This window comes from Gordionus sp. m RMFG-2023, chromosome 4, assembly GCF_954871325.1.
Source record: "Gordionus sp. m RMFG-2023 chromosome 4, tfGorSpeb1-WG-v2, whole genome shotgun sequence".
In the NCBI taxonomy this organism is placed as follows: domain Eukaryota; kingdom Metazoa; phylum Nematomorpha; class Gordioida; order Chordodea; family Parachordodidae; genus Gordionus; species Gordionus sp. m RMFG-2023.
The window spans coordinates 7,275,108-7,298,416 of record NC_088778.1 but is presented as its reverse complement, the minus strand read 5'-3'; the positions used below and the strand labels follow the sequence as shown (position 1 = coordinate 7,298,416).

General features: G+C 25.6%; 1 protein-coding gene across 1 annotated transcript in view; it reads right to left on the bottom strand.

Moving 5' to 3' along the window:
- LOC135928286 (heme transporter FLVCR1-like) overlaps window positions 1-22,865 on the bottom strand; it is a 28,729-nt gene extending 5,864 nt beyond the window's left edge. Inside the window, exons 1-6 of the mRNA XM_065464705.1 lie at window positions 22,344-22,865; window positions 14,592-14,730; window positions 13,428-13,571; window positions 12,919-12,986; window positions 7,669-7,772; window positions 4,601-4,711 (exon numbers count right to left, since the gene is read on the bottom strand). Of these exons, the coding sequence (XP_065320777.1) occupies window positions 4,601-4,711; window positions 7,669-7,772; window positions 12,919-12,986; window positions 13,428-13,571; window positions 14,592-14,730; window positions 22,344-22,850 (1,073 nt within the window). The 5' untranslated portion in view covers window positions 22,851-22,865. The remainder of the gene's footprint in view (window positions 1-4,600; window positions 4,712-7,668; window positions 7,773-12,918; window positions 12,987-13,427; window positions 13,572-14,591; window positions 14,731-22,343) is intronic.
- Window positions 22,866-23,309: the final 444 nt, after the last annotated feature.

Below are 23,309 nucleotides of genomic sequence, written 5' to 3'. Positions count from 1 at the left end.
TTTATATATATTTTTAAAAATTATATATTAAAAATAAACTTTAGTCCATTTATTATCTAAAAAAAATTGATTGAAACAAATAACGATTTAAATTGTAAATGGTTAAATTTTATTACTTATATATATTTAAATATAAAAACCTAAATTAAAATAAAATTATATTTTTTAAATAAAGTCGGTCTCGGTCAATTTAAGATTTTAATAAAATAGATTAAAAAAAATTAATCAAGTTCAACGATATATATCATTAGCAGTAAATAAAAGGTAAAAGGTAAAATGAATAAATGTTTTTTTAATTGTCTAATATTTATACGATATATTATATTGTAAAAAGAATTTATTATAGTACTTTTAGATAAATTAGAATAAAATAATAATAAAAAAGTAATTAAAATGTATGAAATTACAAGATAATATTGCACTTTTAAATATTTAATTTATCGGCAAATGAACTTATTTAAATATAACCTTTATATGCAGATATTACTTTATATTTAATCGTGTAGATTTTAAAATGATAAAAATAATTTTATATATTTAAACAATAAACGCCAACATGCGGATAGAATATTATTTGAATTATATATTTTATTGTATTTTTTTCTAAATATAAATATAGATTAAATGAAATATAATTATTAATTTATATTTATTATTGAATATATCTAGTAATTTAATTTTATACTTATAGCAAAAAATAATGAATCTCAACTCAATTAATAGAATATATGAAAAACATTTTACCCAAACATTTGCAGTTTAGTCAAAACCCAAAATTAACCATTAACTTGAAGGAATATATAAATCCTTGCTTAGCCAAGACGTCCATTAATTATTAAAACAATATTAAATATTTAGTTATAAATTAATTTTTTTTTTCAAAATTATTTCGATACAATACTAATGCACAAAATCATAAAGCAAATAATTTTAATTAAAATTTTTAAAATAATTTTATAGATATTCAGCTGATTTATTGAAAATTATATTTTTTAATAAATGCGCGTTTTAAAAAAGAATTTTTTTTATGATGCTCGAATTGAATGAGAACAAGTTGTTTACGTATTTTGTACTTTCATATTAAGAGTTTCTGTTCGAAAACAACGGTAAACCCAGTATTTGATATTTCAAAGAAGTGATAAACCATCTGGTGGTCAATCAACAAGATATATTTTGGTTTAGGCCTTGTATTCAATTTAAAACCAGGCAGGGCCCAGCAATATTAGTAAAAAATTGAAGATAGGCCGGACTGGGCATAAACTAAACTCCCATTAGGCCTAAAAATTTTACCACTGCAGGCCTCTGGCGGTGATAATAAGAATATATTTTTTTCATCATAGATATAATGCTCCTCATTAGCATCTGGGACAAGAGCAATTATATATTATAATAAAAATAATATGGAGAGAAAGTGGCATAAATGGCCATGTTTAAAAACTGGCTACCACCCTTTAAATTTTTATCTATTGTACCAATTTCTATTAAAAAAAAATGTGCATATTTATGATATGTATCTTACCTAAGATCGTTTATTGAATAGAGAAATCCAATTAATAAAAATATTAAAAAAAAAATTTTTTTTAATATAGAAAAATCACGTTATACATTTTTTCTTGGTTTGGCGAAAAAATCACTCGTTTAAATTACTGATATTTTATATGAATATTATCCTTAGGCATTTAACATTATTCAAACAAAAAAAATAGAGTTTACAAGTTTTATTTAATAAGCATTTAATGATAATTAACAGGTGAGTATCTAGTCAAATTCATAATATTGAAATGAAAAGCTTGAGTAAAAAAACATTTGGTAAAAATGCAAATGATGAACAGCTTCAATTGGCTAAAAAATTCATAATATCAGTATCAATTAAATATAATATTACTACAAAAAACTTTAAGAAGACCATGAGTTGGAATATAAATAGATTAATATTCATTAAACCTTAGGGAGAAATTTTAAAAGATTATATAATACAGTGGCAGATCATTCATGGACTTTGGTATAAAATAGTTAAATACTATAAATGTTAAAAGAAATTTTAATCATATTAATTACATATTAGGTTATCCGCTAGCTAATAAGTTTTTTATAGGTTTATTAATTTATAAATATGTGAGAACATTTTTTTAATGATATTGATTATATAATAGAATTACCTGCTATTAGTTATCATAGATTTAATTATATAAATTATAATATTTGTGCCTGATTTAACAAAAAAATATGAGTTAAAGTTTCCTAAATCTGAAGAAGAGTAATGATGAGTGGCCAGGCTCGTAGCCAATTTCAAGTTGGTGGGGGGGGGGAACTGTTTATTTGGGAGGGCCAATATTTTTTGAAATAAAAAAATAGTTAGGCACTCAGGAAATTTTTGGAATTTTTATTGAAAATTTGTAAAAATAATAAAAATGTACAAACTAAAATATAATTTTTATTTTTAAATTTTAACATAAGATACATTTTGGGGTTTTTTTTTCATATGCCATTAAAACTAAATTTTTTTTACGTCTATCTTTCATTGACTCACAAACAATTGGAAGTAAAATGTCAAAAATGAAAATATTGAATAACTTAAGTTATACTCAAATATTAATGGTGGAAATAGGTAATATATAATATGAGGTGTTTGTCTGAGCACCTCACGGTGCCTGAGTGGCTCATTTATAATCCACTAGGAAATCGGATATTTTAAAAGAAAATTCGTCATCTTTAAATTATAAATATATTATTTTAATATTTCATATGTATTGATCTACAATTAAAGTTTAAGTATGATAAATCGTGTTAGGTAAGAAGTAGTTTGCCATGTTTAATATTGTAAACCACACTAGAAAAATCGGTATTTTGATAAGGTATTCGTTTTCTTCATGAAAGAATATTCGTTCTATTTCAATTTTTTAAAATATTTTATTAATAGTTGGCATTTAAAGTAACATCACGTGATAAGCAGAAAGTATTTTGTAATATCTACAATTTATCCCAATTGTTTAATTAATTAATCTCGATAATATTGACAGATTTACCATATTCAAGATAAGGTTGAGATAAATCATCATGGAAGCTGAAGAATTCATCAAGATTATATTAGTGTTTTTTTTGTCGAAAAATATTTAAAATTTGGGGGCCAGAAAATTTTTTGGGGACCATATTTAGGGGACAAATTTTGTATCGTCGGAGGGCGAAATTTTTCTTTGAGGGGGGCTAACCCCCTCCCTTGGCTATGAGCAGGTGAGTGTGTATTATATGCAAGAAGGAGTATTAAAAGAGAAAGAAAGGGGGGGGAGTGGATTAAGTATGCATTGCGAAGAATGGGCTCATGCTAAATGTACCAGTATTAATGATTTATTTGCTTGTTATTTATGTAAATATTTTATAATTTTCTTATTTATAAATTAATAAAAGTTATTGTTAATGTATAATCATAATATAATAATTATGTCTAATTAGGTTACTATACATCATAAAATTTTATGATGAATGGTTAAATTATTGAAATAAGCATTTTAATGTTGTAGATCATTAAGAAATAATTTATAAAATCATTAAATAGATGGATGTCTAATTTTATTAAGTATGCCTTACATACAGATGATTAAGATAATAATTTTAATATTATCATTAAATAAATGATTCTGATGATAAATTAAGAGGTTAATATTAATTAATTAAGTGTATAATTAGGTTTTTAAATACTTAAAAAATGAAGAAATATAAACATAGGTTCACTTACAAGTATTTTATATAGTAATATTATGTTTTCAATAATGTTCTTAAATAATATATATGGCCAGTTATAACAGAGCATATGGTAAGTTAAATAACTGTCACATAACCTCATCTAGCTCACAAACTATTATAGAGCTTTGATTCAAATTTTATCTCAAAGATTAAGGATTGGGCTACACATTGATATTAAATTTGTTTGAAAGCCAAGTTAGTAATCCCTTTCAGAAAAAATCAAAATTATGGCCAGTCATTCCATTTTGCCCATTAATATAAATTCATCGCTTCAAAAGTTTGCGTGCCTATTTATAATTATAATTACCTATCTATGATAAAAGCAGGGCTGTGAACCCCCGTTCTAAAAAAAGGGTTTATGTCAGGTTTAAGTGAATAATGTTTCGGGTTCAGAGTTAGAGGTCCAGAATTTAAGAGATTCCAGCTTCAGCTTAGAAGTTAGAACCAAATATTTTCTATTCATAAATTGTTCCCCACATATTAAGATACTATTTAATATAATATTAGAAAGATATTTATTAGTGAAACGACAATGCCGATATTAATAGTGTTGATAACATAATAAAAGTCATACATATTTTTTATTTTACCAATAATTGAAAATTTTTTTAAATCTTTATTGTACTTATTAATAAAATTTATTAATACGTATATTTGAATTAAAACGTATAATAAAATAAGAAAGCGTTTATGTCATATGGGATAAAGTTAAAGCTTTAATAATAAAAAACGATAAAATATTATATTAACTTTCTTTCTTTCTTTTTTCTTCCTTCCTTCCTTTTTAAAAGTATTTAAGTTATATTTAAATAAAATCAATATAAAAAAATGAAGAAATAAATATTTCTTTATAAAAAACCCTAGAAATCCGATGTTCAAAAAGACTATCCATAGATGCTTGAGCTTAAGAGTGAAGGTAAAAATGACGGTGAAAACCAGCGTGCAGGCGTATATAAGTAACGTTGTGGACCTAATAATGATATACAACAAATATTAAATAAATTTATAATAACGTTCTAATAAAAATATTGGAGTGACTAGCATCAATCATCTTATTTTTTTAATATTTTACAGGAATTCTGTTAAATCTGTAATATCTCTAAGTGTTGGTGCATTCATAGTGGAAGCAATTAACAAATTTATTCTTTTTTTAACAATGATTTTATAAATTCTTCGATCATCAACTGTTAAATCTCCTATCATCAATGCATGGGTGTAGAGGGTTGGGGGAGCATGTAATGCCCCCGCCGATTTTAAAAATTTTCAGCGTGTCCCGCCAGAAAATTTCAAAAAAGTAAGGGGAACGGCATGCCTCTTCTAAAATATTTGATTTTTTTATAATGGCATTTTAGCATATTATCAATATTTTTCTTACCATAAAATAAACATAAAATATTTTATAAACAAAATGATATTATATTAACGTAATTGCATATCAACAAAAATCAAAAGGTGTTGGATCTTCTAAATTGGGCAATCAGTTGCCGAAGATTGGAAGGGTACTTGATATACAATGGGTGTCAAGCAGTTTTCACACTGTTGAGTAAGTTTTGAATAACTATGAGACCCTATAGCATTTCAAAAATTCAGCAATAGTGCAAAATTTAACGGGTTGCCTATCCGGTTATAAAGTGATCAGATCTCGCTTTGATGTAAGATGTTCCATTTAAATTATCCAATCTATCTTTAAGGCTTCAGACACCAGTTTACTTATAGCGGAAAAAATCAATAAAGCGACCGATTCGTGTTCTAAAATCGTTTAAGGATATGCCTAGTAGGTTCTAAATCTCTTTTATAATTTCTAGAGAAATAGCTCAAGAAGCTAGGTAACTAAATAAATTTGGATTAGTAATATTGAAGAAAGAACAGAAGACACTGGTATCAAAGAAAATCAAATAGATAATATGCAAATAGGTTAATGGATGCTAATTCCCGATTATAATATTAATTAAAAATGAGGGAATCTATTGGGAAGACCTCCTCTGATATAAGATTTTGATCCAATTATTAATACGAATTTTTATACAGGTAATTATTCTATTTATGCATTTATTTAATATAATTCCAATATTTTAATAATTAAGATATAATCTTAATTAAAAACTATTAAATGGACCAATTAGAAAAGTGGACGAATTTACGATCAAATGACTTCACGTAAGTACTGCAGAATTGTGAGCGCGGCTTTCAGCTTACGAATGTCATTACGCCGAATTTGCCTGCATGTCTTATGATAAAACATATTTCCAGTGTATTCATGATTAACGTTATATATTAATAAGTGGTTGACAAGTCACAGTATGCATTCTGTAAACGATAATCAAATAATGCGGTTAATATTATGAAAAATATTAAAAAAAAGATTTTCTATGGCGAATAATGTTGTTTTTTTTCCACCTTTTTAATTTTCAAAAAAATTTGCCTCAAATTCCTGGAAAAACAAGCTCATTTCAGCGTTGCCCTATACTATTTTTTTTTGAGAAATCGCATGTTCCCACCACAAATTTTAGGATTACAGAACTGCTTCTATCCAGCCTTCCTTCTAAAACGAAAGAAACTGTAGTGAATATTCATTGTAAAATAAATAACGAAAGAATTGATAAAATATGTATAAATATAAACCAAGATGCGTCAGATGTTCATTATAAGTTTAATCAAAAATACCCTAACTAATCCTTTATTCCAAAAATAACATCTAGTCCAATAACAATTCTTACGTATAAACCTAATAACTAAAAAGGGATCAAGTTTTTCTGCTTATTTTCCAGTCACGTGAAGGGCAAAACAATGAATATTAGATCATCAGACATTCCAAAATTTCTGATCACTAAAAAGCGATAAAAGAAGGGGGGGGGGATTAATAAATCTTATTAATAATAATCAGATGTTTTTCTATAATAATTTGCTTTTATTATGGAGAAAAGAAAAATTAGATTGAATGGGATGCGAATCCGCATTTTGTAAATAACCATTTAACTTAGTTTAGCGTACCTTTATATGTCGCATATCAGAGTTGTTAAACGTTACTCTTGAAGGTAGAGTCGCTACCGCTACTTGTCAAAGAAAGACAAGTTAATATCTACCATTTTTTAAAATTAACTTCACATTGTATTGACATATCCATTTTTTTTCTCTCCGATAATACAGGAAAAGGAAAAGCATTTTTAAATTATTGTCATATTTTTAACGGGGAATAGACGTAAAATTTATTTATCATAGAATTTAAATATATTCGTAGAAAACTTACTTTTATACCTTTTAAATAGTAAAATTAAGGTAGAGTGTTTTATACTTTAAAATATCATGGACATAAAGCAATAATATCAAAATTTAAAAAAGCCATTATAATCAATCACATGAGTTGAACCTTATATTTTAATTAAACGGATAAAGATCCATTATATTCCTAATATTATTATTAATAACTCAGTCTATTCCAGCGTAACTTTGATTAATATCATCGGGTTCGTTCATCTCTATAAATATTTAAGATCAATATCTAGATTATATTCGATTAAAACAAATTTTAAGATAAAAATCTAAAAATAGTTCTCTAGCTACTTTTAAATATGTTAATAAATATTTTTCCCTTTTTTTTCCAGGTTTATTGAATGATACAAAGGATTTTTTTTTAAATAAAACTTATATATGAAATTCAATAAGGGAAATAATAAAACAAAAAATGTTTATAAACAATACAAACTTATATTTAAAAATTATTAAAATTTCGATCGCAAATTATTAAATTAATTAACTTATTTATATATAATATTTATTATATTAAGTTTTCTTTCCCTACTCTCAAAAAAATAGCCTCGAAAAAGTAGTGCCATTGCAACCGCTGTTTTTCAAAGAAATAACAACTCTGCTTTGTATGTTAGAATGCTATATATACATCCATTTAAAATCAATCAACGAGTTTTATACTTAAAAGCTTTCGTCCGGTCCAACCATACCCCAGCTACGACTGCGCCAATCAGCCCCGTTATTATCATTGTCAAACCTATCCTGCCGACGTTCAATTCTTGGTTCTAAAAAAAGAAAATTTAACCTTTAAATTTTAGGTATATGGGATTATGCATTTTTTAGAAATTCCACGTTTTAAGGAGGATGAATTTAAAAATAAAAAAAATAAATATTTACATGATATTAAGCGCCTAGCGCTATCAACTGTAAATACAACAACGTACAAAAAATCACATCAAACTTTGGAAAAAATTATGAGGAGGATCAGCGTTTCTTTGGGCAGACGGCAACAAGGCGAACTTTTTAGTTTAAACGTTTGCCGGAAATAAGAAGATAGAAAAAGGCCCATACCCGACTAAGTAAAAAAACATAAAAATAAAAACGGAGGGGAGGGGCTATCTTTTGAATAAAGTGGAGAAAACATCTAAGGTGACTATTTGTTGATAAATTTGAATTAGATTACGGCCGTGTCTTGGATCGACATAATTTCTTTTTAGTCTTGGCTATAAAAAAGCTTTTAATCTAGGACACCCTATTTTGGTTTTATTTTAAATATTTAGTGGCATTGTTATTTTTCGTATTTTATTCTCGATTTTTTTTGTTTTATTCACGTTTTTTAATTTTTATGGCCGTTAAATATCCGGGTATTTAGTAGATAAGTCGACCGAGACAAGGCCTAAAAACGTTAAAATAAGTGAGAAATATGTAAAATAAAAAATTCCAGTGTTTTCTTTAGGAGTCTTAAATGTTTTTAGATTATGATTTGTTAACGAATTGGGAAAAATATCTTGAAACCTAAGTGAGGTACAAAACAATGCGAACTTAAAATTTTTTGTTATTATAAAGCCTGAATTTTTAAATTAATATATTAATTAGTGAATCACGATCCGGTCTTCGGTCCGAACCAATACACAAAGATCGTAATGAGCCACGGTTCTATAAAAAGACCGGTAGTCATTTAAGATAAAATTAAACTATTATTTTACAAAAAATATATTATTTTTTAAATCAATTATCATAATCAGTAGTGTCTGTTAAAAAGCCCCGATTTGGGGTCAATTAAGATTTTAGCCAAAATAATTATGAAGTCAGGAGATTTTTGCTTGTAGATAGTTGAAAGGTTTGAACGTCTTCTATTTGCTAATTGAGGCTTATATACTATTATTTTGGTTTTTTAATAACATGATAATATCAGAGATATAATGTCCACTTTATATTTATCAACAAATAATTACCTTATCAGAAAATGTTATCTCCATTTTATTTAAGATATTATTTTTTGTTTCATGTTTTATTATATTTACTTTTTAAAAAAATTTTGAGTTTTTTTATTTTTATTTTTTTTATTATAAATTTTTTATTTCAATAGGCTTTTCTTTATTTAATTTCAAATATCTCAAAAAATAATAATTAAGCTAAAACTATGATCTAGATTTTATAATATAGCTCTATAATAGCCCTTTAACATAAAATTTAATATAGAAAAGAGTTTAATACCCAAAACCGGAAATGGCCATAACTGCCATTTTTTCTTTTAAATTTTGTTTTGTACGTAATCCTTGACTGGACCACAATTGGTACAAGAGTTATCATACTTCAAAAATTGGGACATTTAAAGTAGGTAGTAATTTTTTAAAAATTGTGTGAAATTAACAAAAAAAGATTAGATTTATGTAATGTTAAATAATTATTTACTCATTTTAAACAAACCTATATTATTATGAAGATAGGTTTTAACAAGCTTGCTTTCTCAAGGCTTAAAAATGGTATCTTAGTAAGTGGGCCTGGCACATACCATGCGTGTATATATATGTCACCGAAATTAAAAATTTATTACAAATGGTGAAGAATTAAATAAATTAACAGAACGAGTCATAATAATACTTCATAACCTCCTATAAAGGAGTATAAACATTTTATTGTCTTTATAATCCAGTTCAGCCTAGTTGTTATTTAATGAAATGTAAGAAAGACGTAATTCATAGTTTGACAACAATATACTATAGGTCATATAACACCTAAACAATGATTAGTTGTAGATCGTCCTACTCTCAAACCCTAACAAAGTCTGTCAGCGACTGTAGGATATTTAATTGAAAAATTAAATAACTTATCATATTTATTTCTTTGCAAAAAATCTATATTTGTTAACTCATTAAAATCGAATTTGAATGATGGGAAATTTTCCATAATATCGGACTTTGCAGAGAACTATGCTTTAGTAGTTCTAAATCTAATAATCATAGACATTTCATCCATTCAGATTTATTACCGCGAAAGACTATCAAAAATATTAGGTGGTATTTCAAACGAAATTAATTCTGCTTGAAAGAAAGATTTGATTAGGTTTTAAATTTATTTTAATTTTCCGATGGAACCAATGATCACTATAAAAGTAAAATTTTTTTTTTTATAAACCTCTATAACCATGAGAATGATCTTGAAATTAAGGCTGAATGCCATTTCTCTACAATTGCACATGTCAAAACTTCTTGCCATACTTTAGGAGACATTACTAAACGGTTAGCGACTAACCATATGAACAAATCAATACAAGCATTTGATTTTAACAATTATGTGAGAAATAAAATCTAGGGATTAATTTTATTATCTGTCAGCAATGTTTTAGGTTTGGAAAAGGATTTCAAAAAAAGATTTTTAATAGCAAAACAAATTCCAAAAACACAATGAGAAAAAAAAAATTCTATTCCAATTCCATAGATAATTTTATATAGGCTATTAACTAATTAAAATGTATATTGTAATAAAAATTTCATATTGGTTTTTATATATTATAAATAATTAGCTAAATAAAGTAGTTAATTTGTTTGAAATTATTTTCTTTGTAAAATAAGATAGCTAGACCTAGGTGGGTTTTAAAATAACCTCCAATTTTTTAAACGATAACATTAAATCAGAGCTCGTCCCAGTCTGATTTTACGCAAAATATTAAGCAGTCATGTCCACTTATAAATTTTTTTTTAAAGAACATCTTTTTTTTTATGGCTGTTTCAGGGTTTTTCTGAATAAAGTCAATTTTTACTATATTACATCTTGTGTCAGAGTATAGTTCAAAATTTAGGGAAAGTGATTACATAAACTTTCATTACAGTCTCAGATTTTATGTTATTAAAATGATTATATCAAAAAAATAAAATATTTAATTTTATATATGACAACCCTTTTCCTGTGTATATATAAATATTGATTTTGACTGCATCAGGACTTACATGATTTAGGTGGAATTAAATTTCAAGATAATAGAATTATTATTTTTTTTTAATTTTTATTACTTTTACCTTAATATTACTATTTTGTGTGTCATCAATTTGATTAGGTTTCACACCTCACTAACATTATTTATCTTCTGTTTTAAATATAAATATACAATAAAATCCTATTTCGATTCCACCATTATAATAAAATAAATATATTTGTTAAATATATAAGACCTTATCTTATGTAGTGTTATACGGCCTTTTAAAAACGGACCGATTAAGATTAGGGTTGAAATAATATTATGTAAGCCTGAAGATTTTGCTCATAAATGACAGAAAGCTTTGCACCTCTATCTGTCAAATCTTGAGACTAAAATATTATTTTGGAGAAAATCTTAATAACACTAATCTTGTGCCTAAAGAAATTTGGAACAACATGTTCCAGCTTGATATTTATCTTAATTGATTTAATCTCGCGAATTTTTTGCCTTTGATTTAATCCTGCAGAATCCTATAGATTAATATTTACAATATCTATCATATTTATATATATATATTTATTTCTTCCACATATTTAAAAATCAGCTGGATGTTTTAAACTAATTGATTTAACCTTGTAAAATTCTATTATAAATTTAGTTTTATCATACATATTTTATTTAAAACTTTATTTATTCTTTGTACAACGTTTAAAAATATAAAATAGAATAAGCAAACAAATATTATTGTCATTTTTTAAATTTTTTGTACTTCTTTTGTCTCATTTTAATATAGATTATAATTATGTGCTCAAATTTGTTGATTGTATTTTTTTATTTTTATTATAAGAATGTTTTTTTTTTGGTTTTTATTTTATATAATTTAATTGTAAATTTTAGTCCATTTATAAAAAAATGATTATTAATAATAACTTATTTAAAAAAAATTCTTTTTAATTGCATCGATCAAAAATGAGCTTGCATTTTAAATTTCGATAGGTGTATGCGATTCGCATGTATGTAACAATACTCTAAATCTAGGAATACGAAAAAATCAATAAAACATAAAATATGTTTTTTTTTCAAATGTAAATACAAGTAAAAAAAACAGCCAAAAAAAACAACTATAAGCAAAATCTTTTTAAAAAATTGGAAAAAATTTTAATACTTTCAAGAAATTTTTTAAATTTTAATTAAAATCGTATGTTAAATTTTTTGGACATGTTTTTACTTTTAAATTTAAAAAAGCTTATTTCTTCTCTTTCGATAAAGTTTGGAAAGTTTGCACATCAAATTTTTTGATATTTTAACACAGCCTTATAAAATTGTTAATTTTTTTTTAATAAACCACATTTAAGAAAATGAGTGAGTTATGATGATTGTGAGTGATATTGATAATGAAAATTTTCCAACAAAATATTGGTAGATTATATTTTCCATATTGAAGTAATAATAAAAAAAAATTCAAAAAACTCCCGAAAAAAGGGTGTTTTTAATCTTACAATTAATTAATTAAAATTGAATAATATAATCATAAATAAAAATCAATAAATTAAATTATTTTGCGAAATTTCCCCATATTCATCACACTCTCAGCAAAACACTATAATTTCCTAAGCCTGTAAGAATAAATATGATCCCTATACTACGTAGCCTTTGGCCTGATATTGAATGGCCAGTTATTAATTTTAAAGGTAAAAATGCTAAATAAAATTAATTAATATATTGTTTAATTTTTTTTTTATAATATAGATGATATTCGTGATATGATAGGGTTTTGGTTATATTACATTTATCGATTTAAATTCAAAATTAAAAACATTTTAATTTATAGATTACCGTGATTTTAGGCATTCTTCTCTGCCTTTTTAATTTTTTAAATAATAAATTAAACAAATATTTTTTTGTTCTCTCTTTCTTTATTTCCTTCCTTCCCTCCTAAAGAGGAAATAAATTTATACCATATATATATATATTTACATATAAAATTATATCAATGCGAAATAATAATGTACCGGAAAGTAGTGAAGCACGATTTGATTTAGGAGAGTAGATATGGCGTAATAATTGCCAGTGATAATACCTGTATTGTGCGTGCATAAGGTTACATTAAAACTTTAGTAATATTAGTATAGAATAATATTCAGGGCTTGAAACCGGAAACCATTTTAAAATTCCAAGAAACCGGTTCTAACAAAAGTGCAAATAATTTATATATCCATATTTTGTTAAAAATGTTGGGCGATTCATTTTAAAGGTGAGGGGTTATTTATCGCTTAACCATTTTTAAAAAATAATTTCTAATTATTATTAAAATTATTTTCTTTCTTTCTTTCTTTTCTTTTCTTTCTTTCTTTCTTTCTTTCTTTCTTTCTTTCTTTCTTTCTTTCTATCTCCTTTCTTTTTTTAAACATTCTGAACTACTCTTCATTTCATTCATCTCATTCTTCCGTGTAAATATTTTTTAAAGCATTATTCAAATTCTTAGATTTATTTCAAAAAATAAAATAATTATGCTATAAACCGTAAGTAAAGAACAACAATATAAAATTTCGGCTTTTGAACATCGAATATAGCGAACTCTTAAAGCTGATATCCTTGTAGTCGTCGTGGGTACCCAAAACCATTTCGGATGGGGAAGGCGGGTGTTTTGGATTTTTTTGGTAAACTATACGAAACAAATTGAAGTTTACAAGTTACATGCTATATCTCAATTTTGTGTCTAATAAATGAATCAAAGCATAATTCATAAAATATGATTATGGCCATTTTAATCCTTATGAGCTAAACAGCCTAAAAAGCTAAATAAATACTTTTTAAAAACGAACAAAACAATATTAAAATCACAAAAAAACAGAAAAACGAGAAAATAAATAGGAAAATTAACAATGCCATTAAATATTTAAAAAACAAACCAAAATAGTTTATCCTAACTCAAAGGCTATTTAGTCTGAAACAGCAATTAAATATCAGAATTAAGTCGAACCAGGACCCAGCTCAATGGTGATATATGGATAATAGCCCCACTCAAGGAATGTTCAATCAAAGAAATTTTTTAGTTGGATAAAATATATTTAAAATTAAACGAGTATTCAAAGGTAAAGAGTTAGGATTAAAGATTAGAGGGATACTAAAAAGTTTGAGGATATAGGTTATGGTTACGATATATTTAAAAAAAAAATGGATCTGACAGGTTATGTAATTATAAATAAACGAATAGAAATTTAAATAAATCATCTGTTGTAACGGGCAATTTCCTCGAGTGTTATATCCATCATATTTTAAAAGAAATTGAAATACTTACATTAAAAGAGCCAGCTCATCGCCGAAAATCGGGAAACTATACTTATGAATAATTAAATTAAAAATAGCAATGTAAATTATTTTAGGGAAAGGATAAATAGTATTATTATAACAACATCATTGTGAACCCTGACATAGTAAAAATTCGCCATTTTTGATAGAATTTTCTATTTCTGTAGAGTTAGTTTAGACAAGTAATACATGCTTGGATCATTAAAAAAAGAGGTGGGACGAGGGGGGGGGGTTGACATATTTAATTTGATAACATTCGTTCTTATGTTCTACATTATTTTCACCCTACTTTTATTTTACCATGATCCACGTTATATACACTCAAATTTGATTCATCCATCCATTCAATCCATAATGATATAAATAAAAATACCGAATATAATGAGTGCTAATATGATGGTAGATACTATCGCGACAGAATAGAAAACCTTTTTGAGCCCCTCGGCAATCTCGGGAATGGTCGTGTTCGGAACTAAGATTGGGGGCAGTAAAAAACCTAACGCCACTCCGACCTATTTTTTTTTGGCGCGAAAGAAAAAGTAATGTTGAAAAAATTTTGTACAAAAAAAGGATAGTAAATATTTAAAAAAAAATAGATAGTAAATCTACTCAAGGACTGAGCATATCAGGGACATTTTTTAATTAGATGAAATATATTTAAAGCTAAAAAGAGTATGTAGATTAAAGGTTAGAGATATGGATCAACCCTCATTCATAGTTAGCGCGAATCTAGGGGGAATTATACAAAATATGCTGTATTTTTGTATTCTCCGTCACGAATTCCCGCAACTGTGAATGAGAGGTTACCATGCATTCAGAGTTAGCACGAATTCGTGGCGAAATATATAAAATATGCTGTTTATGTTTTTTTATATAAACTTCGTCGCAAATTTGCGCTAACTGTGAATGCAGGGTTAGGGTTAATTATAAGGTTAGAAAGATATGGGTTAGATTTAATTAAGTTTTATAATAACCTATCAAAACTGACAGGTCATGTGATTAAAAATTTCCTTGAGTTGAATCATGATAAACATGTCAATTTTGAACTTTATTAAAATTATATATAAATGAAAAAAGAGGGGTAAAATGGAGTCATAATAGGAATCTTGAATAAAATAGTTTTTAGAAATGTTAGCGTTTTCGTTTGGCGGTAGACTTCAAATATTGCATTTGGAATGTTATTATCGTCTATATTGATAAAGTGTTTAATTATGCGTTAAAAAATTGCCTTTTATTAATTTATAAACCACGATTTAAGGAAAAATTCGTTCAAAACGTTTTATAGAAAATAACGCTAAATGCTTCTAATCAATCTGTAAGCATTAAACTACCGTTATAACCGTGCTATTTATGAATATAACATCCGAGCCATATTAAAATATCTATATAAGCGTCTCCCCAGTCTATTCGTAAATATAAGGTTCGAGCCGCATTTAAATGTATTGCATAACTCTTTTTTATCGGTTAAATATAACGCCTTTATTCATTATAATATCCAATTATATTATCTTTTTAAAAGGGGTCCCAGTTTAGATGATTAATTCCGACATTGATAATAATGAAAAATCATTAATCTTAGAAAAAATTCTTTTATTTTCAAGCCAAGGCCGAAGCTGATTTTTGTTTTAAAATTTTAATGTCAAATTTAAAGCCTAAAGATTTTGGTCATAGATGGCAGAAAGGCTTGGACATCTATCAGAATAATCTCGAGGTTTAGGAAATATTTTTCTGGCTAAAATATTGAGTTAGCCCTTTTTAAAAATCGGTTCAAATCGAGCCGCTTAACAATACTAAAGATAAGATATTTGATCAAATACCTTAAAAATGTCAAAATCCCTCTTTAAATATTATTAAAAGTTCAATTTTACATTTTTCTTAAACATTTTCCAATTAAATTGATATAATATTAATTATTTTTAAATTTCAACCGGCCCAATCAAATCATTCTCCATCTCCTATAAAAATTGGTTAAAAGTGCGCGACTATTGGTTTTGATTGGTTAATTTAAAAAAAATATATAATTATTAGCTATTCATTCATTTTTTTTATACAAAAATAAATGAAAATTGATTCATTCTTTACAAAATGTTTTTTTTTATTGGGGTTATTTATATTGATTGATTTTTATATTTAAAGGAGGAAAAGATTATATAATTTTCTCTGTTGGGATTTATTGTCAAACTGTACTTGACGTTTTTTTAAAAAAAAAACAAATTCCCCTCACCACTTCTTCTTTGTATAATATATTATTCAATAATAAAGGGCGGGGTTGAGTAAGCTTTATTTATCGGCAACAATCCCATAACCCGAAAAATAAGATTGGCAGTTTGGAAGTTGATTATTTATTCGATAAAAAGATTAATTAATCAATTTTTTTTTAAAGATTAGGTTTAAAGAAGATAAAAAAAAATGAAGGCTAAAAATTAAATGTAAGGACAGATCTTCTTTTCTTAAAATTATTTTTCTAAAAAAGCATAAAATGAAGCGGACAGTAATTGGGTCTGGTATAAATGCAAATTTGGGCTCTTGATAATTCGGGCAAATACATAATCTAACCTATAAGTCCCAATCAAATTCCTATTGTCTTGATTAAATGGGCAAAAAATCTTAGTCAAGGGTGCCCAAAATAGACAGGTTTTATAGTATATCTATATATTAATAATGTTGGGCGTTAGAATTATAAGCGTATCACTTATTAATCCCAGAATCACGTTCTTAATGTTATAATAAATATGAAGAATAAAGAAGATACACTTTAAAAAAAATAGCAAAATAGGCTCCCATGAATGAGACTTTCATTTTTAAAAAATAGTTTTAATATTTTTATCACATAATAATTATATTAGCATAATTATAACAGGTTAATGTTTAACAGTACCAAATCAACGTATAACAGTTTGCTAAACAACGACCAAGTTTTAAAAAAAATTGCAGTGACCCCATTTTAATTTATATTAACAGATGGAATTATGAGGTCACTTTCGATCAACTATCTATTATATCCCGTATCATACGACCCCACATAGTTTGCATTAAAAACAACGATTTGATCTATGCTGTAAGTGATATATGCGTTCACCCGATTAGGTCAAAGATGTCACTCAAGATTTTTTCAAGAATATATATATTATAACCATTTGTGGTAGTGGCGATCTAAACAACAAAAAATGTTAAATATAATACTATTTAGAAGTCTCCAATGGGCGGGTTTCGATTGCCTAACCCACCATTGTATAAAAATAACTGAGCGGCCCATAGTTTTTCTTTAAAAAAATTTTACATTTATCTAAAAAATTTGTTTAACCCGCCGTCCGCCTCATGTTTAAAAATTATTTTTAAAACCGCGATCTCTAATTGGGCTGTACAATTAAATTATTTTCCTAAATTCAGCAGACAAATTACATCTAAGTATAAACATTATTGTTGCATCTCTTCACTCTAATTTGAGTAACCAAATACTGTATAACGTTCGGGAAATCAATTATTTTGATTTTGCCGATAGTCTAAGATATCCATTAATTAACAGAGAGAATTTCTAATATTCCTTGATCGTCCTAATAGATTTTGTTTATGTCATCCATTTTTTTAGAAAAGATGAATTCATCTTCAGGTGTAGATCCATTGGTTGATGTTGATCGTTTTGACCATAGAATCTTCCATTATAACAATTTAATTCCATGTTATACCTTTATTAGTATCACAATCTTCAACATTTAGTAATAGTATCATTTATGCAAATAATGTATATATAGATATTGGATTTAATTTATTGCTAGGCATTGATAGCGTTTTTCAAATTTATAATAAGGAAGTTAAACTGATTGATAATAATCTATAAACCAATTAGGCTATAAATTTGAATTTTAGCAATAATACTAGTAATAACTTTCATATCATTTTAAAAGCCATGAGGTTAGAAACGGTTAGAAGACTTTTTAGTGGTTCGGACAAAAAAATTAAAGGTTCAGATAAAAAATATCGGTTGATACTAGTTTAAAGGTTCGGTTTGTATCCCTGGTACCAAGCATTAGTTGTATTTTTGCTCCAGGATATTATGTTTTCGTTTAAAAAAAAATTAAGTTGTCATTTATCATCTTAAATTGTAATATAAAATCAAAAAACAATTTATTGGTCATCATATGATATAAATGTAAAAATATTAATATACATATCATAATTATTTAGCATTTAATAAATATAAAGTTTTGACATTTAAAAAAAAATGGATAAATTTGATGTTTTAAAAAAATATGCAAATATTTTGTAAATATTATATAATTATGCAAGATTTCTTTAATTTAATTGTAAAATGCCGCCAATTTAGTTATCAAATTTTGTATATATGTTAGCGGTTATGTGTTTTTTTTTTGCAATTTTAAATAATTTTTTAAAAATTTAAGAGTCTGATTTTACTGGAAATGTATTTCAGCACGTTCAGAATACCTATCTATAGAATTATAGACAATTTTGGCCTTACCCTTTGAGTTATTTATAATTTATATAAAAAAAATCTACGGAAAAAATTAATATAGATTATATTAAGTTCAAAAGCTCATGGCAAAATTGTCGGAAATTTTCCAAACATGGTGGAATACATTATCAGATTTTTAAATTTAACTATCAAATCTTGTTTTGAATAATTTTTTTTTAAATATAAATATCGCCTGTGAATGTTATATTTGATCTAACTCCCCGGGTATGTAATTATGATGACTGGTCTAACAGGACCGGATGTGCAATTTTCAATTTATAGTGATAATTTTAGTTTTTTAAAAAAAAATAATATTTCAAATTAGTAAACTAAATTTAAAAAAAAATAAGCTCATGAATAGGAAATTTTTTTATTGGAAGAGAATAATTATATTTTAGTAAAATAATGCCCAATAAGAAATCAGATAAATATGTGATCGCAACAAGTATTTCCTAGTTTTGAACTCCAAATATACCCTCTGAGATATTAAATTTAATATAGATTCCGGCAATCGAGATAGGACCATCCAATAATCAAGGAACGAAATAGGCATATATAAAAATTATGTGAATCGTTCAAGAGCATTAATTTTTTAAAAAAAATAAATATATATTACAAAGAATTGGGACAAACCTAAGAACCAGTAACCATATTGAAATGGGAACAGAGGTGTAATGTTGCTGAAATAATCTTTAAAAGTAATCGATTTGATTATTTTTTATATCTAGCGTTATAATGAATGAATCAATATATTTACAGCCTGAGCTAAACTACTTAAACTTTACAGCCTGAACTAACATACACTTGCATAACTCTCTTTTAGTCAGAGTACTTGTGCAATACCATATCTTGTCTTAAAGATTTAAGAACTCAAAAACCAGGTGTTAATAAAAGTGTGCAAAATTCGTGAATTTTATTTTTAAAAAAATCTTATATATATTTTATTGCTTTTGGCTTTGGGGTATTTTTCCTCCAACCCTACCACCATAAGTGGCCACTTAATGAAGTTGGAGATTATATTTTGGATAATATAAAGCACACTACTCGGCTTAAGAGGTTAAGAATCAAGATAAATAGGAAAAGTGGTCATTATTTAAAGGGACTTTGATTTCATTTGACAAAAAAAAAATTAATTAAAACCAAAACAATTAATTCAAATTAAGGAGAATATGTTTAACATAACTTGCGATATGTCTGCCTTTTTATAATCCAGATATAGAAAAATAAGAAATAATGATTAGGATTTTTCATGATTTTCTTATTATAGTAATACAAAATTTGAAATCATCATCTTAAGATTATGATGAGTCAAATCCAAGAGCCGGACCTCTTTTAAAATTATTTTGTTGGAACCGGAATTCATTATTTTTTTAAAAAAAATATTCTAAACCGGAAGGGGAAGTTTTTCTGGTCCGCGTTCAAAAATTACGATTATATTTTTCATAAATATTTCTTTCATTCCCTTTTTAATTTTTTTTAATAAATAAAATTTTATTTTTTTGAAAAAGGGAGAAAAAATTTAAAAAAATATATTCTAATTATAAATCAATTATAAGATTTATTTTAATTATAATCTCATGGTCAACCATATTTTGATTAAAAATGTATAAAAAAATATCCATTATACTAATTAACTCCTATCTTTCTTAGGTCTTTATAAGTGTTAAAAAGAGAGAAGCCAAAATGCGTGTAATGAATTAAAAAATATTTATCTAATTTTTTTAAAAAAGGAGTTATTAGTCTTTAGTATATTATAATGAATTAAGTGGTTTTTTTTATTGGAATTTAAAAAAAATAAATATATATATAAATTTAGCAAGAAACAGTCAAGGTTGATTATTGATTAAAAATATTTTCGAGGGGGATAAAAATAATACAATTGTATTGTAATAAAGAGGGGAGTCAAGTTGTTTTAAAAAATTAATATTATATTTAATTATCGACAAATTCTGTTTTTCCATTGATCCCTTTTCTCTTTCTTTCTAAGCAGGATACCGAATTGTTATATATAACGATTCAGTTCTATTATTTTTAAACTTTATATGTTCGCTTTGCGCCAATTATAAAAACGGCCAACACTCAATATTTTATCCAGAAATATCGTATAAGCTTTAAATTTTGGTTGGACTATTAGTGAAATCTCGAGGTCTAGCCAATATTTTTCTGGAGAAAAACTAAGTTAGCTGTTTCTAATAATCAACTCAAATCGAGTAGTTTAACAACAACAATGTTTGTTAAGGTTTAGAAATTCATAACAACTTTTTTTGGTTTGCTTTGGTTTAGTTTTGGATTTTTTAAATTAATCACAATATATATTTAATTGATCTATAATAATCCAATAAACATAAATTAAATAAAAACTAAACAAAATAATTTAAAGAAAATAAGCAAAACATGAATATAAGAAATTTATCAAATTAAATAATATACTCATAATAATATTTATTTTCATTTTAAATATAAAAACCTGTTATACCCTAGTTCAGTGATGGGTGGACTCTATTCCCTTTTAGATTTTATTTCAACTATTAATGTTCACAAAATTATAACAGATCATTAGAAAAGATTCAAATTCAGTAGTTTATGGCATTGTAATCGACAAAAATGGCCATTATTTATATTATATAATAGGTTTTATAATTAAATAAAAACAGATTTATTATCAATATAAATATTTTATAGAAAATTATAATATAAAAAAAATGGATGGACACATCACATTTAATATATGGGGGTATTGATGAAATGAGTCTCACTTTGATATAATAGGCAAGACATTATTCTTTATTTGTAAGTAAATATGCCACTTTATATATATTTTAATAGAGTCCATCTCTCTTATTAATCCATATTTTTTTAAAATTTTGATTATCTAATATAGTAAAATATGTTAAAATAAAAATTTGTGATGTACAAAAAGTAATCTATAAAAATATTTAATATAACTTTTGATATCTTGTCACTTTCAAAATTTGAAAAAAATATAATATTTTATCAAATTATTTTTTGCTTGATCCCAAAATTTTTGCCAAAATATAGTGATTCTTATAATAACATTATAAATTGGTTCGAGGAGGTTAAATTTGCAAGGGAACCACCATAAACTGAACTGTCTAAATTTGTTCATAATAAGTCTAGAAAAACAATATGTTTATGGGCCAATGATAGATTTAATTATAGTAGTTTAGTTGATTATTATTAATTACAAAAAGTTTCAATTTTATTTAGCATCAATATATGTCCAAAAAAGACTGAAATTAATAAAAGCTTTTTAAAAAATTATATAGAAGGAAGTATAAAAATTTTAAATAAAAATATCTGTAAAAACAAATATTTGTACTAGCGATGATAAACAAATTAAAAAAATGTTTATGTTTACAAAACCTAGTCCATTAATCCAGACCTGATCATAAAATAATACCAAGCTTAAAATTCAGGTCAGGGGATCATTTAAGATTTATTTACTGCTTATATTTTCAATTTTTATTTAAAAAATCAAAGTACAAAATGACATGTTAGGCTAATTTTTTAAAAAAAATCTAAGTCAGTCCTGGTTTAAATTTTTTCCAGGCTAGACATATTGACCCTAAAATCATATATATATAATTTATATATTGATAGTTTGAAACTATTCGATAAAAAAAATCTAAATACTTGGTTCCCAAATACTCCAATAGAACAAGCAGTTGCCAATTCTTTGGGTCCAAACCAAGTGGAAGCGAGTTTTGATGGTATGTTAAGAATAAATAACTGAGCGATAGCACATAGAATCTGTCCCAACATTGTAACCCAAAATAAATCACTCCTAATACTGGCACACTTGATCCAGGCTCCTAATGCATTAAGAAACCCTCCTAAAATTGCAGTTTCTTTTAGACCCCTTGCATTAAGTAGCCAGGATGCTGGAATTATAAATGGTATGTAAACTGCCATGTATATCATTGATAGCCAATCTACTTGACGAGCAGATTTGCCATAAAATTTAGATATAATGTTTGTTATAATTGAATACTCTATCCATTGGAATGCATTAATCATGGAATATAAGGTGAATATAGCCAATATCAAAAATCTACGCTTATATAATTTAATTTGCACGCTTTTTTTATTTTCAAATAATGGTTCTCTATTTGAATCCATGTTTTTATCTTCTAGCGTCATATCACGAATATTTTTTAAATTTATTTAAGCATTTAAAATATATGAATGAAGGCATTCTTTGACAAGGTAATGTAAAGTACTTAATTTTATTTTAATTTTCAAGCAAAAAACAAATTCTTTAGGACCAGCTATTAAAACTCAAGGATAATATTTTATTACCTCCTATCAGAGTCATTAAGATATACATACACCTAAATATTGTATATTTATATTATTTAGATACACTGTTCTAAAAAATGTGAATCCAGGTACATATTTAAATGTATTATTATTATGCATTTTTAAATGTATCTATTCTATTATTCGATAAAATTTTACTACTCTTTTTATAGTTTTTATGATAAAACCATTTAATTCTATTTGTAGTATATCTAGTAAATATCTGGATGACACCAAAATTTTATTTAAATTAGCAATTATTTATTGTTTTATAAATATTTATCATAAATTTTTATATGA